Source organism: Haliaeetus albicilla, chromosome 7, assembly GCF_947461875.1.
Source record: "Haliaeetus albicilla chromosome 7, bHalAlb1.1, whole genome shotgun sequence".
In the NCBI taxonomy this organism is placed as follows: Eukaryota; Metazoa; Chordata; class Aves; order Accipitriformes; family Accipitridae; genus Haliaeetus; species Haliaeetus albicilla.
In genome coordinates, this window is record NC_091489.1 from 40842021 (window position 1) to 40868821 (window position 26801).

Consider the following 26801-nt stretch of genomic DNA (forward strand, 5'->3'; position numbering starts at 1 on the left):
TGAAAGTGTACAGATTTGTGCCTTTGAGAATGACAGAATCCCATGAGGGACCTCGCATCATTAAGCACCTGCAATATAGCTCTTAAGCTCAACCCTCAGCATGTCAGACAGGAACATTAGTGTGCATTTTACCTCTCTACCCCTGTTGAGAGCCCTTCAGACTGTGGCTGGTCATTCCTGGACTGAACGACAGGTAGCTGATCTCTGGCAACTCCAAGAGAGCTGATACTCAATACTGAAAGATACCATGTTAATGTAGTCCTCAGGCAGAAACTGTGCTCCACAGCTTTGATTTGGCAGTCAGCCCCAGTACTATGCAGGCCTGAATGCCTCATGGGATGTGCTGACAAGTGGGTAAGTTTTAATTCACACTTCTGGCAGACTATCTCAGGAACCAGCCCTAGTCCCCAACTCCAGCTGTAGCCATGCTCTCAGCCAGGCTTACAGCACCATTTATCATCTGCCCAACTGCAGAGCAAAGCTTGTACCTTTCCAAAGGTGGCAGGAGGAGAAAGGTTCTGCTTTAGAACTCCAAAACAGCTCCTCAGCAGGTGGCTGGAGAAATTGCACAGCTCAGCCTGCACCACAGCACACAGGGGAGAATTTAGGACCAGATTTGTGCAGGCAGATGGGATTCAGTCCTTATCCCAACAGGACCATGTTCTCAGGGTCCTGCAAAGACGGGGTGGTCTCAGGAGTCTGTCCCTGCTTGGGAAGTTGCAGACTGTGTGTCTCTGGGTTCTCCACAGACACTGTTGATTTAGTGACCCAGTGTCTGTTTTGATTTCTGGGATAACTTGGGCTTTGTTGCTTTGTGGAGAAGAAAAAAAAAAAGGCTGGGAGACTGTTCCCATTAGCCCATTTCACAAATACTGGAGCTGCTGGTTTGAGGTCCACCAGAGAAACAGAAAGGCATCAAAAACATTGGCAGAGCTGGAGAGCATTTGGCTGCCATTCTGCATTCCCTCCTCAGTCTGTGTCTGCAGGGATGAAAAAGAGCACGACTTCCAGCGCTCCTGCTCAGCAAACTGAACAGGCTATTTTGTGCAAAGCCTGCCAGGGTGCAGAGGAACAGTGCAGTGGCTAACACCAGGCAGTGCCAGCCCCTCTCACTGCATCACTACTCGTGGCAGCTGTCTTCATGCTCTCAGGGACATCGTCTGGGTAACAAGCTGTGCAACTGGCACAGGACGAGCCTGCAAGTGCCCAGCAATAGAGAATGAACTCGTTTGAGAGCAAAGACAGGGCTAATAAAAGCCAGAGGAGGAACAGAACTGTGTAATGACTACTAATGCTGTGCATTTCTATTGCAGTAGTGTCAAGGCACCTTAGACACTGGGGGACTGGGACCACACTGTGATAGGTGTGGTACAGGCACACAACAAGCTGGCACTGTCTATAAAAAATGAAGGAGAGAGAGCTCTGAACTGTTTGGGGCACTTTTGTCGTAGAACCCGCTCCCTGTGCAGTGCCAGCCCTGGCCACATGCTGTTTTCAGCCACCAGTGGTTGAGCAACCCACAGCCCTTGTGTTGCAGTCAGAGCAGAGCCAGATGGCATTCCATGCTCTAGCATGTGCCATGTCTGTATGGTGTAAGTATGTGTACTCCTTCAGCCAGGCACCCTTTGCCCAGCTTTCAGGTCATATGTTGGCCATCCTCCCTATCCCCAATCCAGTGAAGATGTTTATCCTAGTGACAGGAGGCCTGCAGTGAGTGAGAGGACCATCGATCCTTCTTACCAGCACAGAAGATGCCAGATCAGAGGCAAAGAAAAGCCTTTTACAGTTGCTTCTCTGAAGTGGCTGTGAGTTTGAAGACTCCTTTTATGGCAGGGGACTAAGAAATTTATGGCTGTACCTGACCCCATACACAGACACAGGTCTCTGCCCTCACCACAGGGATATGGGCTTGGGAACTCAGTCCTCCTGGGACTCAGGACATGGGTGGGTGCTGCTGCGAATGGGATGCGGCGTGTATCTGGTGCAGTGCATGAGGCTGGTGTGCCATGCACTGAGGAGCAGAGAGAGGCTTATATACAGGGGAGCAGTTAAGGACTGGGCTGTTCCTGCCCTTACAAACAGCTGCTTCAGGCGATTAAAAGTCACTGCCCCAGGATTATCTCTGGAATTATTATTAATGACTTAGACAAAGCCCGTTGTAAAGGTGATTTTTATTTTGACAGTGTCTGAAATACTTACTAGCAGCAGATTATCTGGTCCTACTTCACGAGTAAGGGCATCCCTCAGCAGCACAGACTGTGAGGATGGGTATCTGATCTGTGCCGGGGGGGATGGAGGCTTAGCCATCCTCCTACTTTCTCTCATGAGGCTGGCAGGCAGGGCTGCTCTTAATTTAACTCTGGTCCTCATTGCTGGCAGAGGCCCTGAGAAGTAGAAAATAGCTGCACAGTGGTTCACTCTGGTTTGGATCCCACTTTGCCCAGCAAGGGTGAAAGAGCAGCCTTATACCACTGTTTCAGCAACCGAGAAGGTATGCTGCATGGGGTATAGACTCCTGAGCAGGGTATTTCTGGCCCTATGTATTCATGGAGGCAGAGTGCAAAAGCCTGCAGGTCACATCCCAGCAGGGAGAGGGAGAAGCTCTGTCCACAGGGATCTTGGAACCTCCTCTCTTCTCTGTGGGAGGGCTGCAGTCAGGCATGCCAGGGACCCCCATATTTGGCCAGTGACACAGCATTTTGGCTGCTTTAATTGGCTCTGACAAGACAAGGATTGCAACTGGCATCTGCTGAGCCCCCAAGGCCATCCAAGGCAGCAGCTGCCACCGACAGCAGCACACATGATCCCTGGCCCAACATCACAAGACTACAGAGAAATTTCTCATGTAGCTGGTAGCATCATGGTGTCTGCAAAAGGGGCAAAATTCATCCCCTCTGTGAATCTACAGAGTGCTGGGATGACAGCAAGGCACTTGGGATCTGAGTAGAGCCTTTCCCTTCAGCATTTTGGGGTTCACTCTCCTCACAGGGACTGAGAAGGTCTATGTGTGAACAAGCCTTATGTCCCATAAACTAGAGGGCTGAAGCATGGCTTGGCATTTGTTTACTTGGGCTAACTCCAGCTGCAGGTCTGGAAATGCACAGTGAGCCTCCAAGAGCCCATCACTCTACATCTTTTCTCCTCGAGGCTGCTGCCCACTGTGGGCTCCCTACAGCAGCAAGCAACTCCAGCTGCACCTGGGCCAGGAGGGCCGATCACAGAGGTTCCCCCGGCTGCCCCATGGACAGAGTCCCTCCAAGTCCCCACTGATGCCATTTCCACAGATGGGCTCAGTGTGAACATCTGGAGCAGCTAAGGCACTGTCCCTCCTTCCTGCTGCAGAGCAGCTTGGCCAGAAGCAACATGAATCCAAGGCAAACAAGAGAAGATCAGAGGCAGATTTATTCCTCTCTCCTCCTGAGAGCTGCAGGCACTTTTACAGACCAACAAGTACTTTCCATCTCCACAAAGGTCAGCCACCAGCTCAGAAGTGAGGCACTGGGGTTATCTCTTCTCTCTTCCCAGTACCCTTCTGGGCTAGAGCACAGCAGCTGTTTAGCAGTCCACTGCGACACAGCCTCACAGTTTAGGGTGAGAGTGACCCTTGCCATTTGGGGTGAGAGAAGAGCACCCTGCATGGTGCTCAGTGAGCACTTGACCTAGGAGAAAACTTGCATTACCATCTCTAACACTTTAGTCTCCCTCTTTTTTTCAGTTCCAAGTCCCTTTTTCCAGCCATCAGCCTTAAGAAGCAGAAGTCTGGCATATATATGGCTGCCTCACAGCCCTGCTAAACACTGATGGTGAGAAATCGGGGTCTGGCACCGTGGATTCCCCACCCCTGTTCCCCCCACCTTCCCTGTGCAAGCCCAGATCTGGGGCCTTTAGGACTCTTCCTTCCCTTTTCCTTCCTCAGACTGTTCTTCTTTTCCCACTGGCTGCTCCTGTTGGGTTATCTTCACCTCGTTTACTCTGGCCTTCACCTCCTTCCCCGTCCGGGGAGCCACAATGCTTAAGATGCCATCGTGGGACAATGTGGCTCTCACCAGCAATGGGTCGACATCCAGAGGGAGGATGTAGGTCCTGGTGAACTCTCGGGAGATGAAGCCATGGCGGTCAGCCTTCTGTGGGTGCTGCCCCATCACCTCCAGCAGGTTGTCTACGGTGCGGACGGTGAGCTCATCCGGCAGGAAGTGACAGACATCCAGGAACACCTGGAATTTGTGCTCATTGAGGCTGATCTCAGAGGTGCCTCGATCCAGCTGCTTATTGATCCGAGGCCTGATGTAGTAGCCATGGTACAGGGCAGGGGCTAAAATCTCACATGGGGACACACCTGAAAATGAGACTCAGTAAGGAGTGTGGGGTTTCCAGGCGAAGGAGTTGGAGAAGGATGGTTGGCAGCAGATAGGGGAGGGTGACAGGAGGAGGCTGGGACCTGGCAAACACCTTGGTTTTGCCACCACATCAGCACAATATGGATGGAGTCTTTTGTGATTCCTACCTTCGTGTCTCTAAAACACACACAGAGCCAGATGCCTGCCAGCCACTGCCTCCCACCACACAGCTGGCAGCTGCCAGCAAGCCACGGGCTGTCATCCAGCTTTCGCATGTTTCCTGGGTGGACAGGGAGGGACTGGTAGGTGCACTGGGCGCTCTGCAGTGCAAAGCCCACAGCCAGGGATGGGCATGGAAAATGCTGATGGTGAAGAAACTGCCCTGAAGAACTAAAGGCCTTTTGTATGCCATTGTCCAGGGGGCTTTCCTTGGAGCTTTTTGCCTTTTCATGCTGTTGTGCTGGTGCTGAATGGTTCTGCTGCTGCCCACATTCCTTCCCCTCTGCCAGCCACTGCCTGGCTTTGTGCTGAACACCCCAGCTCAGCTTTTCTCCACAGCCTCAGGCTGCAAAAACTCCCCCCGCCCGGGAGCATTTTGTTCCATGTTTGCACAGCATATGCATGAATGCCAGACCATTGGGGGCATGAAAGAGGGACAGGAGAGACAGCAGTAGGCATGGATGGAGAAAGTGGACCTGAAAAGAGAGCCCTGGCTATTCCCTGGATATTCCCTGCTGATTTGACCTGGGTTCTTATGCTCAGATTTCCTTGGCTCCAGCTTCCCTAGCCTGCTCTGGAGCTCAATCTCCCCAGGGGGACTCTACCAGCCCTCCTGCACCAGAGGAGAGAAGGGGGGGGGGGGGATGTCCCATCTCCTTTCTTACCTTCTCCAAAGTTCTGGTCGTAGATCTTGCTAGGGTTGGCAAACTCGTACTCCGAACTCATGGGGTAGGCATGGGGGACAGTCCGTGCAGCCATGGCGTGTCCGGGAAGGGGACCTTCCAAGCACTCACTGCCTCTGAGAGTGAAGGCTCCAGATTGCAAGGTTTTAATTGGGCGAATTCCACAGGGAGGAGTGTGTGATAAAAAGATGGACCAAAATAGCCACATGCACAGGCCCCAGGATGCCTCGCCAGGGTGACGAGGGAAGCTTCTCGCTGCATTCCAGCAGGGAGTGCAGGCACTGCCTGCAGTCAGGGACAGCTCAGGAAAATCCCACACCTCCTCCCAGCCTCTGAGATACCTTCCTTGAGGAGGGGGTGCAGGAGGCAAATGGGTAGCCAAGTCCAGCAGGGAGGCACAAAGGTAGGCTGAGAGAGGCTGAAGTAGGAGAAAGCAGGGCAGACCTCAGGCTCTGCTGCCTGCTGTGCTCCCAAAGGCAAGGGCGAGCAAGAAGGCTCATTGTAAGCAGGTTCAAAGAGTCTCTGACACTGGTCCTGCTGGCCCTGAAGCCCCCTGTGGGGACAGGGCAATAGCTAATGCTGTCTGGTGCTTGGTCAGGTCGTGCAAAGTCATGTGAAGTCACTATGACACCCATCAGCCCACTGGGAGCTTAGGTCCCAGATCAGCCCCTCCTGTGCCCTACACAAAGGAGCTTGATTTTCCCAGAAGCTGAGTGGATGGCTCAAGCCTTTTGTTCCTATGAGTGGTGAAGTGCTGCAGGTAGTTAAGGATAGACAGGATCCAGATCCCACTGCTGACACCTCCACATCCCAAACCATGCTGCTGCAAGCTGGCTGTCCAGACTGTTCCCTGGCCAGGGCTTTGGCAGAAGGTAATGAGACCCCAAGAAATGCTTGTGCCAGAGATCATGAGTTAACCAGGGATCTGAAGCTGGCATAGGTCCAGTTTTATTGAACTAGGGGGGGGGACGGACAGGGGGAGCAGGGAGGGGAGTAGTGCCCAATTAAGCTCCTTATACCCTGAAACCAGAGATTTCCTTGAGTCCTGCAGTATGAGAGAGCAGGTGCACTGCTGTTGATGTAATGGGGAATTGGAGAAGGTATTTATGGCCTGCGCTGTTGCACAGAGCAACTTCTGCTCCCTATTCTTGCAGGCAAGCTGAGATGAAGAGGGTCAGACCTTTTTGCAAAGGACTGGTGGTGCTAGCAGTAAGAATTATGTGCCTCTGAGCCAGTAATTGTATTCAAGTTGCGAGCTCTCAGAGGCAGAGACTAGCTCTTGCTCTTTAAGGACAGTTGCTAGGCTGAACCCATTCCCATAATTTAGGTTCACAAGTGAGGCAGGAATTAAAATAAATGTGTGAATTAAGATGTATTAGGAGCATAATTATAGGAAATCAGCTTACTGCAGGGGCACAGGGAGACAGAGGTAGCTTGCACCCCTGAGAAAGCATGTCTCAGTGTAGCACCATGGATGCCGTTGACATGCCCAGTTTATCTCTGCTCACAGCCCTCTGGAGTACTCTGAGGTCACAGAGTGTCAGGCTCTTCTGCTTTCTCCAGCAAAGTGGTTTCTGTAGTGGGCAAAAGATGAGAGGTGTTGGGCTGAAGCACTGTGGAGAATGCCATCCTTCATTCGCACACATACCAATGGGCATGCACTAAGGCAGTGAGGCTTACTGGGCTGCAGAGAGCCACACTGCCAGGGTATCTCGCAAAGAACATCCTGGGATCTTTCCTGCTTTCTAGCTAAAGCAGACCTGTGGCTTCTCTTGCCTTAAAGAAAGGCAGAGCTCTTCCTAGACTGGTGTGTGATGTGGGGAGCTGAAGTCTCAGTGCTGACAGTGGGAACAATGGCCCCTTGTCATTTTCCCTGTGAGCCAAAGATAGGAGCTGCATTGATTCTGCTGGCATCCAAAGCAGCTGGGAACATCTGCCAAGCCTGCCTGGGACTCTGCAGATAAACAGCACGTGGGGAGCGGGGAGGGTGGCTGGGCAGTTTGGCTTCTTGCTGCCCCATTAGGCTCCTTTTCTTCTTCTCCCCTTCCCCCTCCTCCTCAGCAGTGTGTTCAAATCCCCCAGACAGTTACTGGGCACCACTGAAGGGACCAGCCCAGGACTGGGACAATAAAATCCCTGACACCACTGTTCAAGAGGCTGGGGGGGGGGGGGGGGAGGGGGGAAGGCCAGGCCAGCTGCACGGGTATAAAGCTGTCCCACGCTCCCGGCACAGCACTGCAGCACAGTTGTTTGCCAGGCTCCTCCAGCGCACTCCAATGGATATCACCATTCATAACCCCCTGATCCGCAGACCCCTGTTATCTTGGTTGGCACCAAGTCGTATCTTTGACCAGATTTTTGGAGAGCACCTGCAGGAGTCAGAGCTGCTCCCTGCTTCCCCCAGCCTCAGTCCCTTCCTGATGAGATCCCCCATTCTTCGGATGCCCAGTTGGCTAGAGACAGGACTCTCTGAGGTAATCTTCCCTTCTTACTGCTTTTTGTTATTGCTGTGTGCACGTCCTGATGGGTCTGGAGCTGCAGACCCATGAGACCTGAGAGCTTGGAAGCTGCTTGTAGGTGGTTATTAGGAAAAGGCTGGGGAAAAGGGTGCTGTGTTTGTGCCTCTGATCCTCTGCATTAGGCAAGAACCTCTGCATGCTCTGCTAAGCAGTTGCGACTGACAGCAACTATTGCCATAGTGTTGGGAATAGAGGCAAACTGAGCTGAGTGTGTGCAGCAAATGACTGTAAGAGCTGACAGAAGAAAGGAGGAAGCCTAATTTCCTTACCTGCTGTGCAAAACTTTCAATCCCACTTCCTCCTGAGAAGCAAACAGCACAGGGGTAGTGGGCCGGAGCAGTGTGATCCTCATGTCAGGCAGTGTGGGAGCTCATGGTTGCTGAGGAAAAAGGGGCCTATTTTAAAGAATCACTGCTGAGAAGAGCAGTATTTTAAGTAAGTTATAGGACCCAAAGGATCATGAAGCAGCCATCTGCCTGCTTCAGGGGCTGAGCCAGGAGGCACGCAGTTCAAACAACCTTGCCTGTTCTGCGAGTCAACTGTCTTATTTACAAGTAACTTGTAGAGCTATTCTAAGCCAAATGAGTGAGAGGAAAGTATTTTTTTAATCTTTGCATAATGTTTCCCTTGATTTAGTGACCTGGGTCTCGCTGTCCGCTGAAGCAGCCATAATAAGCACCACAGATAACAACATCTGACTATCACAGTGGAGAAATCTTCGCAAATATTCTAGAAGGAAGAGGAAACACTTAGACTTCCAAGTCAAACTGCGGAAACCAATAAGCCTAGAGCTGGCACAGAGGCTGCCTCCACATCCCAGCTCACACGCTCCCTGACCACGAATGCAGCAGGAAGGCAGAGACAGCCAGCTCATATAGCAAAGTCCCCCAAACGTGTCCAAGACAGGCAGAAAATGCAAATTCAACCTCAGGAAGCAGCAAAAAGCAGTATTTGTTAGAGGCGATAAAGGGCAAAATGGAAGTGAAGGAGGTGAGATTAGCAGCAGGTGACTCAGAGTTTCAGCAGAAGTCCTGCTGCTCAGATAACAGAGGTGAGCAGTGAGGCAGTACTGCTTGCCAGTGACACATTATTTTGGTTACTAAAGAGTGACGATGCAGGCGTAAAGCCTGCAAGCCTGAGCTGCAGTCAGCTGCACGGTCAGGGTTTCTTTTGCTTGAAAGACTATGCAAAATCCAGTCACAGAAACTGGAAACCTTCAGACATTCTGTTAAAAGGACTGGATGTAAAACTAAAGAGTCAGTTTTAACAAATTCAGATTAAGAGAATCTCTTCCTCACTCCCAAGGAAAACATTTATCTCATGTGATCAAGAGAAAGCATTACCATTTTAGATTCTGTAGTGATGGGCATTAATGTAACAGGCCAGCAAGGGACAAAGCCACCCAGATCAGAATCCCAGGACTGAGTGAAGGTCAGACATGCATGTGTAGATAGAAGCTTGAGTCTTGAACTGCTATATTCTGAGAGCCTTTTTAAGCTGAAACCCTCACCTGCTCTTTTCTGAAGTCCCTTCCTTGTTTTGCAGATGCGACTGGAGAAGGACAAATTTTCTGTAAATCTTGATGTGAAGCATTTCTCCCCTGAGGAGCTAAAAGTGAAGGTGCTTGGGGACATGATAGAAATTCATGGGAAACACGAGGAGCGCCAGGTACTTCTGCTTTATCTGTGCGACTGATAGTCAGTGTGAGCTTCCTCATCTATGGTTAAACAAGGAGACTGCAAAACAATCCTCTCCTGTGCTCATCTCAAATACTTCTAATGTTTTTTACCAATCAATCCTAACGGAAGATGCTCTGTGCACACACCCCACCCCCAGCTGATCCCAGACTGAGCAGCAACAGGGTGGAGATGTATTGCTGATGTTACATGAACTGTGAACTGAACTGGAAAATCATCTTTGAAATGGGCATTTCTGGGCCTCCTTCTCTCTGGGAAGAGGCCAGGAATGCAGTGAGGCATTCAATAAGCTAACAACGAACTGTAATAATTAAACCACACAATGAATCAGTGCATTGCCCTGTTCTGTTACCATAAGGCTACCTCTTCCTGAAAAAGGCCCATCTATCAGTTTGTAACCCTTAAAGGTTGTGTTCCACTGTCAGTCATCCCACAGCTTGCTGGCTCTAGAGACCTGTGTGGCAAGTGGGCAGACAGAAGTCAAAAGCCATGTCCAAAGCTGTATGTAACAGGGCTTGCCAGACCCCATCACCCTCCCAACCCCCACCCCCTGCCTCCTTGCCAGAAGGAAACGAATATGCATGATAAAGTAGCTATGTCACTGGAACTGTCAGCTCTAAGAGCTTCTGGGAGCACAGATCTGTCAGTCAGGAAATAACAGCATTACTTGTAGCTGGTGGAAGCCTGTAATCCTGACATAGCTTCAGCAGATTTTTTTGGCTAAGAAAATAATCAAGCGCTATAGCAGAGATCAGCTCACTAGAAAGCTGTGTATTACTGGAGCTCTGGAGACCCTCAGGAACAGGCGTGGTTGGCACTGCATGTAAGTCTAGCTGCTGCATCTTAGGAATGACAGCTCACCACTGTGCAATGAACCCAGTCTCTGGCTGGCACAAGAGCTGGAACATAAAGCCTCCTCCTGTAAACACTGCACCTGCAGGCACCTGCAGCCTAGGCAGGGCAGTGTCTCACTTTGGCCAGTCTTGGCTCTTTAAAAAGGGCATCTCATAATAAAAACTCTTTTAACTTTCCGAAAAGTTTTCCTTTGAGAGCTGGAGCTTCCTGATCTCAGACTTTATGCAAAGGACCCGTGGTTTAGGTGGAACTGAGTGAACGTTTCTAATCAGGGATGTTCCTTTTCTTCTCCTTTTGAAGGATGAGCATGGCTTTATTGCCAGGGAGTTCAACAGGAAATACAGAATTCCAGATGATGTGGACCCTCTGACCATAACCTCATCGCTCTCTCTGGATGGTGTCCTGACTGTGAGTGCACCAAGGAAACAAAGTGATGTCCCCGAGCGCTCTATTCCTATCACCCGTGAAGAGAAGCCTGCCATTGCAGGAGCCCAAAGGAAGTAGGCTGCTATTTAAAGTCACCCCGGGGGGCCATTCAAGAGCACTTTTCATCAGATGCCAGCTATACTGAATGGCTACTCATATTATTTATGCTAAGTAAGTTTACTAACAAATAAAACATGAATAAGCAGTTTGTATTTTTTTGTTTTGAGCACTGAGGACAGGGGAAGTGTTGGGTCAAGAAAGCTGTGTAAGGTTGCTGTGGAGGGAAACGTACCTGGCATCAATCTTGTTTACACAGTGGCAGGCAGGTGCGTCCAGAAGAGCTTGTCTTGGTGTTCAGAAACACTTTGCTAGTTGCACTTCGCATGCTCTAATGTTTTGCAAACATCTAATTGCATGAGCCTTTTCCTTCAATGTTGCCAGAGGATTTCAGAGTGTTTCACAAGCAACAGAAAAGTTTCTCCAGTGGAAATTAGACTGGTAAAACAACTTCATGACAATCGAAACCCATTCGAAGTGTGGATATTAGATAACAACTGAATGGAAGACAACTGTATCTTAAATCTCTAGAATGACTCATGTTATGGAGAAGCATGCAAGTGCTGCAACCAATTCAGAGCAGTTGCAGATGAAAACTGCATAGCTGCAGTAAAGACAGATATATCCAGAGAGGACAAAAATGTCCTGCTCTCATGGTTCAAATCACATCACTTTGAAACTATGTTGTCAGTGCCCTTCAAACAATGAACAGGATCTGACATCTACAGTATTAATCTGATTTATGCTAACATTGTTGCATGGTACAAAACACTACTAAGTCCTTTGCAGGTGTCATCATCTGTTTACCACCTCTCTTCAAAGGGATATGAGCATAAAGGAAAGTCTGTATTACTAGAATTGAATTTCTAAAATTCATCTCCAAAAAGGATGGAATGCCATAGATCTGTCGCACAGATCATCAGACTCAGTTATGACCTATTTTCTATGTTCCTTATAACTTCTGAGACAAAAGTTACATTAGAAGGGATCAGTTTAAATCTCAAATGAACTGTGAGGACATCCTTCTTCCATGGCTTTAAGTGAGAAAAAGAAAATGAGCACTCAGTGATGTGGGGTCATTGTCAAATACCCCAAATCCCACCTAATTGCCAAGGTCTAGCATTTCCTATTAGCTGGTTCTAATAAGCTTTTCCAGTTAAGGTGTTAGTTAGGCTTGACTGACAAGGCGCAGGGTGACTAGTGACTTGCAGTCACCTCTGCACACAAAATAAACAACAGAAACACACATAGGTTACAAACAATACAGCTTAGAAAGCAGGAAGAACATTTTTCACATAATGCTACATTTGGCTTTAATGTGTGACAGGTCTTTTTGCTTGAAGGATATCCTTGTAGCACTGCCGGCAGAGAGGCCTCCTGTTTTTCTGAAGGCATAGTGTTCAGATTCTTTCCATCTCTGTTACATTTCTTGCATCCTTCTTGTTCCTTCTCTGACTGTTGGACACAGGCAAAGAAAATGCTGCATATGGAGGCCTGTAGTCTATTGTGTAGCAGGACTGAGCAGTTGGGTTGAATGAAGGAGGTTCCAACTCAGGGTGGTGGCCCAGAAACCAATGAGGTTCTCATTCAAATCCTAAAAGAATAAATACAAAAAACCTTGAGGAAATAAGTGCAAAATTGCAATAATATATCCAGAAAATACAGCTGAGGGAAATGGGAATTTTGAGTGAAAGCTCACTGGGGGTAAACGTGATGAGGTTAGCTAGACAAGAACACCTGAAATGCAAATACCACTCCCTGAATGACTCGAAATACCTGTTCTGTGGTGGCACAGGAGCACAGCCCAACAATGAGAAAATGACAGAAAAGAATTGTGTCATCTCTAAGCACAAACGTCATTCAGAAGCTCCTCTTTTGCTACACTACAGATCCAACAGACTATGTTTCAGTTATGTGCACATACTTTTTATTCCCTGATGCTTTCCCTTGTTGTAATCTGAAGCGTATGTTGTTTCAAAGCAGTGAGTGTACTGAAAAACTCACATTTAGCATAGCTAAGTGTAAGTAAAAAACTTTAACATTTTTTATCTTACAGGAAGACCAAAGTATCTGCAATTGCACTACTACTTTCAGATCAGTCTAACCTAAGATCACAAAGCTTCAGTGATGACTTGTGAGTCATCATCTGAACAGCAAAGGAAAGAGAGCTGGACTGGGGCCACTATTAGGAGTAAGACTGAGTTTACACAAAAAAGCATTCCTCACATCTTTACTGCTGTAGAGGAACTGTTGTAGGACACTCATCAGAGAAAAGGGTGCTGACTGTTGCCTTTCTGCATTTTTAAAAAACAGTAGAAAAGACTAGGAGCAGGGCTGCAGAAAGGGAAGCTACTCACGGGACGCTTACCTCTGATGCATTTGTAGCTGGGGATGGAAAAGATAATGCCCTGTGTGCATGACAAATTAAGTGATCATCTCAACTGAGATTTGCTATATCCACAATAAGGAAAAGCACAAGGACATACCTGGGAAGGAGGTGGCTTGGGCTGCACAATTCTCTGGGATATCGTATTGCTCTTCATTCCAGTTCCCTATAAGGGTTTTTGTTGAGTAATCATTTTCATTGGTGGTGCACCTCCAGCCATACTGGGAAAACTTGTAAGTGCTGTCCCAGTCCATCCACAGTTCCCCATGGCCGGTAGTATGCATTAAGGCGCCATGGAGGGAGTTATACAAACAGATCTTGGACATGATTTGGCAATAGAAATCAACAATTCCCTAGGATCAGCTTGTGCCTCAAGAGCATGTAACATGACATGGAATGTTGTCCCTTCCACCTCCCTGGTGACTGAAGAGGGACCTCGTATACTTCCACGGGTGCTAGTGGGCATCAGAGAAGAACTGTGTTCCTTCTTGATGCCAAAATTTTTTTTTGGGGGGTGGGGTGTGCATGGGTAGGTGTATAGCAAGTACGTATCTTCCTAAACTGTGATACTGCATTTCTCAGCTTCACATTACTGAATACCTCTCGTAACTTACCCACCCTTTGAAATAGACAAAGTGATTTATGCAAGCCCACAGGGACCTAATGCCTGAACCAGGACCACACCTCATCAACTGCAGGCAGTAGGTCTCTGCTGGAGCTTGCCTTTGCCAATTTTAAACCTTCCGCTGTCATCACTCATGTGACTCCCGAAACACTGTCCTGGCCCAGTACAGCAGCTGAGGGCACGCAAATGGAACAGGTGGCACCAAAGCATGGCTACTCTCTCCCAATCCGTGACTCGCAGTCCTGGGACTGCAGCGGCCCGCCAGTGACAGCTCCCGGCCTCGCCAGGGGCGCCGGCAGCCATTTGGGCCCCGCGCAGAGGGTCCCTGAGGGGGAGCGGCTGCCGACAAAGCACCGGCGAGGCCCGCAGAAGCCCGGGCCGCCCACAAGGGGAGAAGCCCCTTCCGCGGCGGGCCCAGAGGGAGGCGCGGAGGCCCGGGGCCGCGGCAAGGCGCCGCTCTCCGCCCCGCCGCCGGCCGCCCCGCGCCTCGCAGGGGCCGGGGCCGGGGGCGGCGCGGCCTGACGCCGCCAGCAGGCGGTGAGGGAGGGCGGCAGCGGCCCGCTGGCCGGCAGAAACGTCATGAGGGAGCGCCGGCGGCCTCCGGCTCTGGCTGCGGAGATGGAGCCGGCGCGCCGCGTCCTGCTGCTGGGGGAGGGTAACTTCTCCTTCGCGGCCTCCCTGTGCGGAGCCGCGGGCACCCACGTCGTGGCCACTTGTTACGAGAGCGAAGAGGAGGTGGCCGCGCGGGGGCGAGCCGCGGAGAGCATCCGGCGGCTGCGGGAGAGGGGTGGGTCGGCGCCTGCGGGGCTGGGCCGGCCGGTGGGGAGGGAGGGGGGTGGTGGGGCAAAGCGACGGAGGAGGAGGCCGGGACGGGGAGGGAAGCGGTGTCGCTGGTAGTCAGCCGTTAGCTGTAACCGCTCTTCTGGTAAGGGTGGGAGCGAGGCTGTGGAGCGGCAGGCCTCGGTTAAACCGGGGACTGGCGCTGCCGTGCCTCGGGAGGAGCTGTCCCGTCACTTCATAGCCCTTCACCACTGCAGGCATCTCGGAAGGCCACTTTTGCCGCGAGGAATTGGAATTGTCCGAGAGGCTAAATCAAATGCCCTGAAATCTAATCAGACTGGAATACTACTGAAACAAGTAGCCAGTCAGCAGAAGTCTCTGCAAGAGAGCAAAGGGAGCCCAGGCTTTCTGGTTTTCCTCTTGCACGTGACTGGCAGCTGCTGCTCTGATATGCTTAAAAATGGACTCAAGGACTTTAATTGCTGCCTTTCTTCATAATTTTCTGTAATGATAAACATCAGAGTCTTGTTTTTCATCCACTTTTGAAGGAGCTGAAGTTCTGTTTTCTGTGGACTGCACCAAGCTGAAGGACTATTTTTTACCAGAAAAAAGAGACTTTGATTGTATTTATTTCAACTTCCCTCACTGTGGGAGAAAGGCTGGGGTAGTGAAGAATAGAGAGCTTCTTGCCCAGTTTTTCCATGGGTAAGTAAACCAGAAGTAGTTCTATGCTAATTGACTGCTGCGATACAGATTTCTAGCTGTGTTACAGGTGTTTTTCTGGCACCATAAAATTTCTGGGTGCACTAGCAGGATTTTTCTTGTTGCCTGGCTTTTCTTCCAGCTCTGCAGAAGTGCTGACAGTGGAGGGAGAGATCCATGTGGCTCTTTGCAATGGACAGGGTGGGACACCTGCTGATCAACCGAGGAGAGAATGGCACAACAGCTGGCAAATAGTGGCTGTGGCAGCAGGAGCTGGATTTATCTTGAGTAACGTTCATCCTTTTAAAGCAGACACTATCCATGGATATAAGTGTACAGGCTACAGGTAACCATCCATTTCATAACAAATGTCAATCTTGGCCTAAAGACAGCAGGAGGACTGCGGTATGTGCATCTACTTAGCAGACAATCACAGAATCACAGCATGGTTGGTGTTGGCTGGGACCTCTGGCAATCATCTAGTCCTACCCCACGGCTCAAAGCAGAGCCAAGTAGAGCAAGTCTCTCAGAGCCACATTCAGTCTCCATGGATGGAGACTGCACAACCTTTCTGTGCAACTTGTTCCAATGTTGGACCACCTGCCCAGTAAAAGTATAGTAGAGTTGCATTTTTGTCATCTTGTAACAAGACCTGGGATTCAACTTGGGACACATTAAATATAGGGAACAATCAATTACTTTGCTCTGCTTTTGTGTATTGTCAGGAGTCAAGATAAATCTTTCTGTGTAGAGGGAGCTTTAAACCACATTTTCACACGAAGCATGCCACTTCCATATTTCAAACCCATGATCTGCGAGATAGAACTGGAAAGCCGAAAAGTTTCTTTTCAAGTACCGCAAGTACTTGTGGACAAAATTAATAGGTAAGTTTTATAATTAGTTTCTGTTTGGCAATACCACACACTCCTGCTCTCGGTGGGAATGACTAGCATAGGTATCAGATAAAATGGAATTGTTTCACTTTCCCTCCCTTCCCCTTTACAGAATTTCCTGTTCGATCTCTGCTTCAGGTCTCCTTCATGTTGGCTTTTGGTTATGGCCTACTTAAAAATAAGTCTACAGAACTAAAAGAAACTTCATGTTTGAGACCAAGCTGCTATATACTCGAACACACAAATAAAGATGAAAACTTTAATCTGTTTTACTGTACTGTGGAAGAAATTCAGGAGCTGACATGGTGTCTGCTAATACCACAATACTAAGGCTAGCTAGGATAAAAAATGCTAACCTCTTAGGCAAACTGCTGTGTACTTTGGAGACTATCCAGGGCTAGCATAATTTTATTCATTCTGTAGTGTGGTAGTGCTTGTGCTGAGTGGAAATGGTGATGCTGACTGTTAAGTCTCATTCCTTTTTTACCAGCAAAAGTGCAGTTAATTCTTGATTGCAACCTGGAGACAAACACCGCTGTCCTGAAAATGTGTTAGCCATTGCAACACCTTTGATGAAAGGCTTGGCTTGTTTAGGTAGTTCCTAGAAACTGGCTTAGTATCTGAAATTGTTTTGGGTAAATTGCTGCACTCAAGTTATGATCGCAGGAAGGCATTTCAAGGAAATCTGTTTAGTGGTGTCTGTAATTTGCTCTTTTATTTTTCACAGGGGTTTCCTAGAACTAAATTCAAATCATCCAGTACGGACAATAAAGGAGAAGCTTACTGCAGAGCTCAGCCAAGCCTTTCCGTTACAAAACATTGACTACTGCCTTTCTCTGCTCCACCAAGGTCACCTGAATGGTGTTTGTCACTCAAACATCTTTTGGATCATTCTGAGCCCAGAGGAGACTCCAAGCACTGAAGAAATGTCTAATGGACTGGCAAATGCAGTTTTATTTTCCCATGTTGATTTTTGCAGGGACATAGATAAGAATGGCTGGGTGAATGTACCGGAGGGATGCCATATTTCAAAACAGTATTATCTTAGACCTTCCCTTCTACCTTATGCTCAGGCAATAATACAAAGAGGAGCATTTCTCCCGGGGACACTTCATGTTCTTTCTGGCCCAGTTTTCAGGAAGTGTCTTATCGCTCCTTACTCCATGCCTGTTTTTCATGAGATGGTTTTTGTATGTGCAGTTAACAGGGGTACAGAGAACAAGTGTATCCAGATGTTGATGAATAACATTAAAACCAGCATATATTCTTTTCACCAGACTGTTCCGCGCTTTAAAGTGAGTATCAATCTGCAGGAAACAAAGAGCTTTGAAACAACTGAGCTAAATGACTTTGCTGCTTTTGAATCTCAACTTAGTAAAATTCAGTACTTCATCTGTATGGAGATAGATCCTTCAGGCTCCTGTGAGAAGGGCTTCTGTGTGGGAATTATAAGGACAGCTCATTACGAACTAGTAAGCAGTGAACTGGTTGTTGTCTTTGCTTCATTGAATCTTGACCTCCTAGCCATGCTAATCTGTGGAATATCTGACTGGCGAATGCTCTGGACATCAGACACACGGTTCCTCTGTCAGTTTCCTAGAGGAGAGTTAAGGCTTTTCAAGAGTTTTTCTCTCTATCCACCTTCCTATGTGCATGATGTCAGCTTTTGGGTTCCTGATGGGGAACAATTTGATGAAGTTGCTTTTCACACAGTTGCTAGGCAGGTGTCAGGTGAAATGGTCGTCTCCATCCAGTTAATCGATAGTTTCCAGCAGTCTGAGACCGGACGGAAAAGCCTCTGCTACCGCCTGACCTTCCAGTCCTGTGACAAGGCACTGAGCCGCCAGGAGGTGGCAGGGATGCAGCTGCTCTTTCGGAAGGAGATAAACCAACGCTTGCGGGTAGCTCTTCGGTAGAGCCTTCTCTGCTGTTTTCAGGGGCTTGAGCAGCGTCTGCACTTGTTGCCGATCCGGAAAATGTGGCCTACATCTTGTTGGACCTGTGTGTTATTGCAGTGCCTCTTACAAAGGCGGTGTGGACTTCAAGTACCTGCGCACATTGTAAATGTGGAAATTCCTGTTAATGCAGACCAAGCACCTTCCTGTTCTGCGTGTGTGTAATGAAAGCTCATTTTAACCAGTGGAGCCTTTCTTTGCTAGGGTCCTGTGAGACTGGGCTTGATCTCCTTACTGATGCCAATTCACTTTTCCTACTCTTGCTTGTGTTTGCCCAGCGCCTTGTGCTGGTGGCAACTGTATCGAGTACAGTGGAAGAGGGAGGATCTTGCTATTTCCAAAGGGTTGCGTACAGTTTGAGCACTAAAAGCACTCTGCGCAGATGCTCGGTCCCTGTGGGAGGATGGTGTGTGCTGGGTTGCCCCATGCAGCCTGTCTCAGAAGGGAGGCCCGTGCCAGGGGTGCACCCGGTGTGGCCCCAGCCGCGTGCACCAGCAGGCTGTTTTTCTGAGTAGTACCAATGGTAGTCAAAAACGGTGATTCCATTACTAGATTCTAAAGGATACTAACCGGTCCTAAAGGGTAGCTGTACCGCCAGTAGTGCCTTAATAGCTACAGCAGATGTAACTGCTGACAGAGAACTCCAGTAAGAGAGTGAGTTACTGGGATCTGTAGGCTTACACTGGGGAAAGGTAGCAAGAAGACTTTCTTTTAACAAACGTTGAAGACTCACAAGACCTGAGGTCATTGCTGACACTATAGCGACTCGCGGATTGTGCTAGGTAATTTATGGCTGCCGCAGACACTAAGAAGCCCTTCCAGGTAGTTCTGTTAGGCTCTTCTACCAGTAAGTAATTCTACTGCTGGAAAGTCTGCTCCCGAATTCTAACAGTGGAGCCCCCCTGGCTCTTTGGGAACAAAATAAAAACTTCCTCGTCATAAACGCAAGAGTCTTCACAGCGGAGCCAAAGGGGGGCCTGTCCAATACTGACTGATCCCATCAGTTGCTGACAGACTCTGTCGAGACCTGCCACCGGTGCCGCGTCCCAGCGGAGCCCAGTGGGCTCCGCCGCAGCGGTGGGAGCTCCACTGCGGTGTGGGGAGCAGGTCCGATGCCAGCGGGAGCCCCCAGAGGCAATGTGCCAGCCTCTCTCGTTCTGTGTAAGAGCTAGGTGGCAACCCTGTGTGAACTCTGAACAGAAAGGCAGCCCTTACCTGTACACATCATATTTGATTCCTGGGGGCTTGCTGTTCTGGAGAAACATTTCTGGGGGGGTGTAGCTCAAAGTGCCTCTCAAAGCAGAGCTTTCAATATATTGCATTCGGCTAGACTGCTCCATCCATTTCGACAGCCCGAAGTCCGAGATCTGCAAGCAGAAAAAATGAGAGCCTCCCCCATAATGCTCACAATCTCACCCCGCCTTATATTAACTGGGAGATACCTCCATCCTTCATGATCAGGGATATGAGGAGGTGCCTAACAGCTGAAACTTGATAAAATCCTGATAAAATTGCAGTCAGTGCTTTTCAGTGACTCCAGCAGATCAGCATTTCCTCCTAAGTTGGAGCCTTCAGTTCCCAGTTCTGGCACAGATTGCCTGTACGATCTGGAGGTACTTTGTTTACCAGCTGCTTCTTATAGGCCCCACCAGTCAATCTTTCATTGAGTGTTCCTGAAGAACCTAACTTACTAGGATTCTGGACTCATTTGGCAAAAATAACCTTTCTCATATTTGAGAAATAACCTGTCCCTACAAACACAGCATTAAGGTCATACCTTGACATGCATATTCCCGTCTAGGAGAATGTTCCCTGGTTTTAGATCTAAGTGCAGCAAAGGAGGTGTCATGCTATGCAGGAAATTCATAGCCAAGCTCATCTCATGGATAACCCGGAATTTGAGCTGCCATGACATTTTGTGAGTGGGAAGAATTTTCTCCAAGGACCTTCTCGCCATATATTCCATCACTATCCCCAAAGGGCTGTTGCAGACCCCATAGATAGTGACAATGTGCTGGAATTTTATTTTCTCCATCTTGGTTGCCTCTTTCATTAGACAGTTCATACTGGTCCTGGGGGGAAAAAAACACAAAACAAACAAAACAAAAAACATGGAACCAAGAAATGGTATCAGTCGATTCACGAGCTAAGTTATGGTATAGTAGGTTAGTGGTATCTAGCCTTTCCAAGCAGCCCTGCCTACCCCAAAAAGATTCATTCCAATTTGCCCCTTGAACTGGTGATAATGCAACCACATCATGATCTTTTGCAGACTAAAATCTAACATACAAGGTGTTACGACTTTTCAAAATGAGCCGAGGATTGTTTGGGCAAATTCAACCACTAGGCTCCTAGAGAAAGAGATCAAAATTTCCATCTTAGTCCAGCTCTTGGAAGACCTTCAGTGATCACAGAAAGCCTTGTCCACATGCTCATTTTCAGACTGTGGTGAAATTCCTAAGGGATGCTCCTGAAAGCATGATGTCGGGAGCAGGCACAGCATGGTGTTGTGGTTTAACCCCAGCCAGCACCTAAGCACCACACAGCTGCTCACTCACTCCCCCCCACCCAGTGAGATGGGGGAGAAAATCAGGAAAAGAAGTAAAACTCGTGGGTTGAGATAAGAACAGTTTAACAGAATAGAAAAAACTAATAATGATAATGATAACACTAATAAAGTGACAGCAGTAATGATAAAAGGATTGGAATATACAAATGATGCACAGTGCAATTGCTCATCACCCACCGATCAACGCCCCGTTAGTGCCCGAGCAGCGATCCCCCTGCCCCCACTCCCCCCAGTTTATATACTAGATGTGACATCACATGGTATGGAATACCCTGTTGGCCACTTTGGGTCAGCTGCCCTGGCTGTGTGCCATCCCAACTTCTTGTGCCCGTCCAGCTTTCTCGCTGGCTGGGCATGAGAAGCTGAAAAATCCTTGACTTTAGACTAAACATTACTTAGCAACAACTGAAAACACCAGTGTTATCAACATTCTTCTCATACCTAGCTCAAAAACATAGCACTGTACCAGCTACTAGGAAGACAATTAACTCTATCCCAGCTGAAACCAGGACACATGGTGAGCCATGCCTTTTTCATACACCACAAGTCCACAGGGTAGCCTCAGTGACAGCCTGCACACTGCTTGCTGGCAGACACACTAACGTACTGAGCTTGAGTACATGGAGGCTTGGCATACCTATGCCTATGCCTATGCCTCTGCCTGCAGCTTTCTGTCCGTGAGCATGGTGAATCTGGTCCCAGAGGGAGTCTAGACATGTCTGTCCATTGTTGCCAGTTTTGGCAGACCTGTTTCACTAAATCTTTACATTTCCCAACCTGCTGAACGAGTTGGGATGCCCAGAGCATGCTGACAGCAGCCAAGCAGTAAAGTGCCAAAACTGCATTTAAAAAGAGCACCCTGGGAATGAATCTGAGCTTGCAACATTACGCCAGGCCACTAATAGCTCTAAACATAGTTCAGCTAAGCAAATCCTTCTGCCAGACTTCCTCTAGCAGGCTCCCCACAGTAAAACGTACCTCTGTATTGAGGAGTCTCAGGTATTATCTTTCCTCCTGCAGGAGAAAGGGTTAACACAGGAAGAAGTTGCAACCTGCAGCGTAGAGGGTTGCAGATAGACTAACTCTTCCCCCTCCCAGGAAAATGATGCGTGTGGAGATAGAAGCGACTTCTGTGATTTCTGGTTCCCTTCCTGGGACAGAATCTCTGGGCACAGCCCCTGTGTGCCTCCCTCCCAGGCACCCCAGGGGCTGGTGGGAGCTGACCTGCACAGAAGGTTGTGCTGGATCCTGTGGTGGATCAGGATTGTGGGAAGTAACAGAGGGAGTGAGATTAGCCCAGGGGGAGGCATTTGCACCATTAGCACAGATACGTGAGAAGGTACAGCAAGAAGGTGGATGTTGGACAAGCAAAGGGAGCCCCAAGAAATGAGGCTTGTAAGGGAGAAAAGCAAGAGCCCCAAAGTGATTCCCATATAAGAATCTGAGTGTTTCAACCCTCTGGGAAATACTGTGGCTGCATCTGTGGCTGTATTTTCTTTTCTGTGGATTCCCTGTGATTTTTTTTTTCTCTCCTCAGCCTCAACAGACCTGCGAACTATGAGCCTCTGCAGCTGACAGAAGTTGAGGCGAGAGCCATCTTCCACCCACTCTCTTTCCTTCTCTCAGGTGATACATAGATTCAGTGGCATTCACTGAGTACCTGCCCTCCTTGCTTTCATGTGCCCACAGGGATGTCTTCCATCATCCCACAAAATCCATCTCCTGTTTTCTCCTGACAAGCAAAACCATCCAAGGTTAATAAACTGGCTGTCAATTTGCCCCATCATTTTGAAGGAACAGTGCAAAGCAGTTGGTTACGCATCACGAATGCGAGCAGATGGAAGTCACCACACCATTGTCTCCATTCATAGCTACTGACGAGACACATTGTTTTTACAAGCCCAGAGACAGGAGTGCTAAGGACTTTTAAAAGCTCCTCTGAAACTTTTGCCTCCTTTGGCCCCCTTACCAGACATCTGTGCTGCTGTGCTTTTTTCAAACCACTGAGTAGCCTGGAAACTTTCAGTTTTGCATTTGGGGCTTGTACTTAGTGCTGACAGATAAACCAGAACCATTTTATAATACGCACGAAAAGGCTCATGACAGATTCATATGCAATGCACTCAAAGATGTTTTCTGTGGGTATGTGTGCATTAGACAAACTGCACACTGAAGGTCTGCCTCTCACAAATGTGGAAACATTCTAAAGCAAGTAGAAACAGCCATTGAACCATACACCCCAGATGCACAACACTACAGGACCAGTGCTGGCCCTTCTTACACCCCCCCCCAGAAAGGAAGGATTTTGGGCACGGCCATAGTGCAGGACAGCACGGTCTTGTCTTGTAATCCAGAACTCACAGGGGTTACTGAAAAGCATAATGTAAGTCAGAGCAGCCTCAAGGCTGTTTAGATATATGTAAGGGGTAGGAAAACCTTTTATAACACTATGTTGGAGTGCAAAGTTATTTTAATGACAAAATAGTGCAACTTCAGTCCCTAGGACATCAGTACAGTAACTATTAAAGGCACATGAATTGTTAGACATTTTTCCCAAACTCAGATTTTCAGATTTAGGTTTTCAAATTGTCCTGGTTTCAGCTGGGATAGAGTTAACTGTAACTGTCTTCCTAGTAGCTGGTACAGTGCTATGTTTTGAGTTCAGTATGTGAAGAATGTTGATAACACTGATGTTTTCAGTTGTTGCTCAGTAGTGTTTAGACTATAGTCAAGGATTTTTCAGCTTCTCATGCCCAGCCAGGGCACCTGACCCAAACTGGCCAACAGTGTATTCCATACCATGTGACGTCCCATCTAGTTTAGGAACTGGGGGGGGGGGGGGGGGGGGGGGGGGGGGGGGCGGGGAATCGCCGCTCGGGGACTGGCTGGGTGTCAGTCGGCAGGTGGTGAGCAGTTGCCCTGCGCATCATTTGTACATTCCAATCCTTTTATTACTACTGTTGTCATTTTATTAGTGTTATCATTATTAGTTTCTTCTTTTCTGTTCTATTAAACCGTTCTTATCTCAACCCACGAGTTTTACTTCTTTTCCCGATTTTCTCCCCCATCCCACTGGATGGGGGGGGAGTGCGTGAGCGGCTGCGTGGTGCTTAGTTGCTGGCTGGGGTTAAACCACGACACAAATCCTGGTGATTGCAGAAATGTTGTTTTTAAAAACAACAACAACAACAAAAAACCATGAATGTTTCTGTTCACATTCAACCATTCTTCTGCAGTGTACACTAGGAGTTGATATAATCCATGAAAGCCATATGAATAAATTTACTAGAATTAATATATGTGCAGAAGTAAAACTGATTAACTTGACTCATTTTTTTTTCCCCAAAAGAAAATGAAATGCAAACGTGGTACCTGAAGAGCATAAGCAGTGCAAACGAAAGAGGACAGTCACCGCTCAAATTGAACCATCTCAGTTGTTGTCAGTAACATGACAAGAAGTCATACAAGCATGTGATTTTTAACTAGGCAGGATCCTTCCAACTTGAACAGAATAAAATTTGAGAATAAGTAACTTAATTGACTCAGTTTTTCGATCAGGATTGCCTATATTGTATGTGGTATTGGCAGTAGTTGCAATTACCTGGCTTTGTTCTATCTCCAGACCCAAGGTAGTCAGCAGAGAAGTCTCTGCAGGTGAGAGACACAGCAAAAAGTAAACTGAAGGTGCAGATGCACCATCAAGAGAAAAGAACATGTCTGGAGGGTAAGTGAGGGAGCAGAGTGCTTTGTGAGGTCAGCAAAACCAGCTGGAAATTCTCTGTCCCTCAGCTTTAAATCTGGTGATTTTAGTGACTAATTTAGTTTAATAGATACCCATTAGTCCCAATGTTATTGATTTGTTATTAGTTAGAATTAATCATATTTAATTTTAATAGGAATATGGAACTATAAGAAATATTTTAGCAAAATTATATATTGCATTCTATATATATTTAACCAACAACTAACAGCTGCTGTGAAATCCCCTGTATAGCCCTGTACCAAGGCCGGAGGAATTGGTTAAAATCATCTAGTAGGAACATCTAGAACTTAGATAACAGATGTCAGAATTTCAAATTAATAGGAACTTAGGAACTTAAGAAAATGTATTATGTGTAACTAAAAGAGTTTGAGTATTGTCTGAAATCAGTTAACCACGGAAGCTTTGGTAAAGATTTACCTCAATCTAATTAATGAGAATTCCAATCAGTAGAGTTAAGTGAGATTAACCAATGATTGTTTTAGTATAAGAATATTGATAAGGTGGTGTGACTGAGGGCCAATCACTAGAAATATTAGATTCAAGAATTAACATTCAATGTATTTTATGTAAATCTAATACATGATGGCGAAAATCGTACTGCACAGAATCACATGAAAGGTCACCTATCGGACAAAGTGAGGAAGACTATGGAAGACCACCAGAGGGCTTCTGAAGACCACCAGAGACCTTCATTGTGCCTGCGTAAAGGACATTTACATATGCTAATCACTTCCCAGAAATCCAATGAATATGTATAATCTTTCTTGGAAATCTAATGAAAATGTATGAATAAGTTTAATATAAAGTGTATGATTTTGGTGTTCAGGTGTGCGTGGTTCGTGAGAGGACTCGCCCGTGCACCCGGCCGTCAATAAAGAAGTGTCTGCTTATCTACACTAAATTGATGTTGATAAGTTCTTTATTCCGAGTTTTTCGGTAATACCAACGTCCAGTGAAAGCTGCAAATAAGTAATCAGGCTGCTTTTATCCACGTGCCCATGTTTAGTTTAAGATGCCTACTTCAGCCTCCAGATTTCAACACTAACTGTTCCGAGTAGGTGTTCTTTTCCCACCTGCACATGCACACACACACACACACACACGAAAGAAAGAGAGGCAAACGTCCAGATCAGTAGTGGTTTTTCCACTCCCTTTGGGAACCAAAAACTTGACTTCCCAGGGAGAAGAAGCCATGTGAACATTTCCTTCAGAGTTTTAGCACCAATTCACCATAGATGGCTCTAATTGACAGTTTGAACTGCTGAGCTAGAAGAGAGCGCAGTTACCTCTCCACGCCGGTGTCCTGCAGCAGATACAGAGAGCACTTCACTGCATAAACTGTTCTCCACCTCTTGTGCTTGACTTGGTACACATGCCCAAAGCCTCCACTGGCCACTTTAACCCAGTCTTCTTCAAAATCCTCCTTATTAAAAACAGTTAAGCTGCCCAGTTGCCGGTCTCTCTCCGAAGTCATGACAGAAAAGTCAGCCTGGCTGGCTGCCTCCTGCTCAGGCGGTGTCAGAGAAGAATAAAGGAGCTCTTCCTACTTCTGACTTGCATAGGGAGGTAGGGAGTTACCTGAGATGAGCCATGCTAGTTACTGCCAAGAGGTGGATCCTAAGTGTCGCTCTCATTTGGTATGCAGAGGAGCTGCATCACTTAATTCCAGGCACTCATGCCAGGCTACTGTGCAGAGCCTGGCCAGGCTGGATATACGTCTACATTTCCATAAGGCTGCCCTCCTCTCTAGTATCGAGCGCTGGGTGGGCAAATGCTGAAAGAATACAAGATGAAAAATGGCACAATGCAACAATCCTTTAGCAATTGCACTGTGCTGAAGATGGGATTCCTCGCCTGAGGCATCAGTATACGCTGGGTGAAAGCGAGGCAGATGGATACTGAAAGGGAAGGAAGGCTTTACACAGAGAGAAATCCACAAGGCTCCTGTGCAGCATTGCACACGTGAGCTGGATGAAGAAGTGGAAAACTCTCCAGAAAGATAAAGAACAGAGGAGACCCCAGAACTAGCATGTGGCGAACATGAGTGCATGAAACTGAGAAAATACTTAAACAGAAATACAACAGACATGGTGAGCCAGCGTGGTTACCTCGGGGATAAAGTATGCTGTTGAATGCCTGCAAGGGGCATTTGAAGAAACAGGAGAATACTGAAGAGCTGGTCTGAGCAGTTTAACTATTACTGTGTGAGCACTAGTAACAGCACGCATGCTTTTAGTTGCTTTATGCCTTGACTCCCCAGCTGTAAAAAGGGTTTAATGACACTCGTCTGGGTCTTGTGCGTACATCTTGTGCATACTTTCAAGACTTAGCACAG

General features: G+C 47.8%; 4 protein-coding genes across 5 annotated transcripts; 2 read left to right on the top strand and 2 right to left on the bottom strand.

Moving 5' to 3' along the window:
- Positions 1–3384: 3384 nt before the first annotated feature.
- Positions 3385–5383, bottom strand: HSPB2 (heat shock protein family B (small) member 2). The gene is made up of 2 exons (XM_009917254.2): positions 5222–5383; positions 3385–4336 (listed from the first exon to the last, which is right to left on the bottom strand). Exons 1-2 carry the CDS (start codon positions 5313–5315, stop codon positions 3885–3887), a joined length of 546 nt encoding a protein of 181 aa, XP_009915556.1. The 5' UTR covers positions 5316–5383; the 3' UTR covers positions 3385–3884.
- Positions 5384–7316: 1933 nt separating this feature from the next.
- On the top strand, positions 7317–10941 carry CRYAB (crystallin alpha B). The gene is made up of 3 exons (XM_009917256.2): positions 7317–7713; positions 9304–9426; positions 10611–10941. Exons 1-3 carry the CDS (start codon positions 7516–7518, stop codon positions 10812–10814), a joined length of 525 nt encoding a protein of 174 aa, XP_009915558.1. The 5' UTR covers positions 7317–7515; the 3' UTR covers positions 10815–10941.
- Positions 10942–12041: 1100 nt separating this feature from the next.
- CFAP68 (cilia and flagella associated protein 68) lies at positions 12042–13751 on the bottom strand. The gene is given in 3 exon segments (XM_069787990.1): positions 12042–12387; positions 13280–13315; positions 13317–13751. Coding segments are annotated over 3 exon segments (318 nt in total). The 5' UTR covers positions 13506–13751; the 3' UTR covers positions 12042–12294.
- Positions 13752–14383: 632 nt separating this feature from the next.
- Positions 14384–18318, top strand: FDXACB1 (ferredoxin-fold anticodon binding domain containing 1). Of its 2 annotated transcripts, XM_069787987.1 has the most exons (5): positions 14384–14591; positions 15133–15289; positions 15429–15632; positions 16012–16170; positions 16907–18318. In XM_069787987.1, the coding sequence occupies exons 1-5, from the start codon at positions 14384–14386 to the stop codon at positions 18093–18095; spliced, it is 1917 nt and encodes a 638-aa protein (XP_069644088.1). In that variant the 3' UTR covers positions 18096–18318. The 2 variants fall into 2 exon arrangements, with proteins under 2 accessions (XP_069644088.1, XP_069644089.1); XM_069787988.1 differs by lacking the exon at positions 15429–15632.
- Positions 18319–26801: the final 8483 nt, after the last annotated feature.

Bases quoted from the DNA above. Each gene is read 5' to 3' on its own strand.
- HSPB2 (XM_009917254.2), bottom strand. From the start codon at position 5,315: ATGGCTGCACGGACTGTCCCCCATGCCTACCCCATGAGTTCGGAGTAC. The intron at 4,337-5,221 runs GTAAGAAAGGAG...TCTCATTTTCAG, and splicing joins CGACCAGAACTTTGGAGAAG to GTGTGTCCCCATGTGAGATT.
- CRYAB (XM_009917256.2), top strand. From the start codon at position 7,516: ATGGATATCACCATTCATAACCCCCTGATCCGCAGACCCCTGTTATCT. The intron at 7,714-9,303 runs GTAATCTTCCCT...CTTGTTTTGCAG, and splicing joins TAGAGACAGGACTCTCTGAG to ATGCGACTGGAGAAGGACAA. The intron at 9,427-10,610 runs GTACTTCTGCTT...CTCCTTTTGAAG, and splicing joins GGAAACACGAGGAGCGCCAG to GATGAGCATGGCTTTATTGC.
- FDXACB1 (XM_069787987.1), top strand. From the start codon at position 14,384: ATGAGGGAGCGCCGGCGGCCTCCGGCTCTGGCTGCGGAGATGGAGCCG. The intron at 15,633-16,011 runs GTAACCATCCAT...GTGTATTGTCAG, and splicing joins TATAAGTGTACAGGCTACAG to GAGTCAAGATAAATCTTTCT. The intron at 16,171-16,906 runs GTAAGTTTTATA...TATTTTTCACAG, and splicing joins CTTGTGGACAAAATTAATAG to GGGTTTCCTAGAACTAAATT.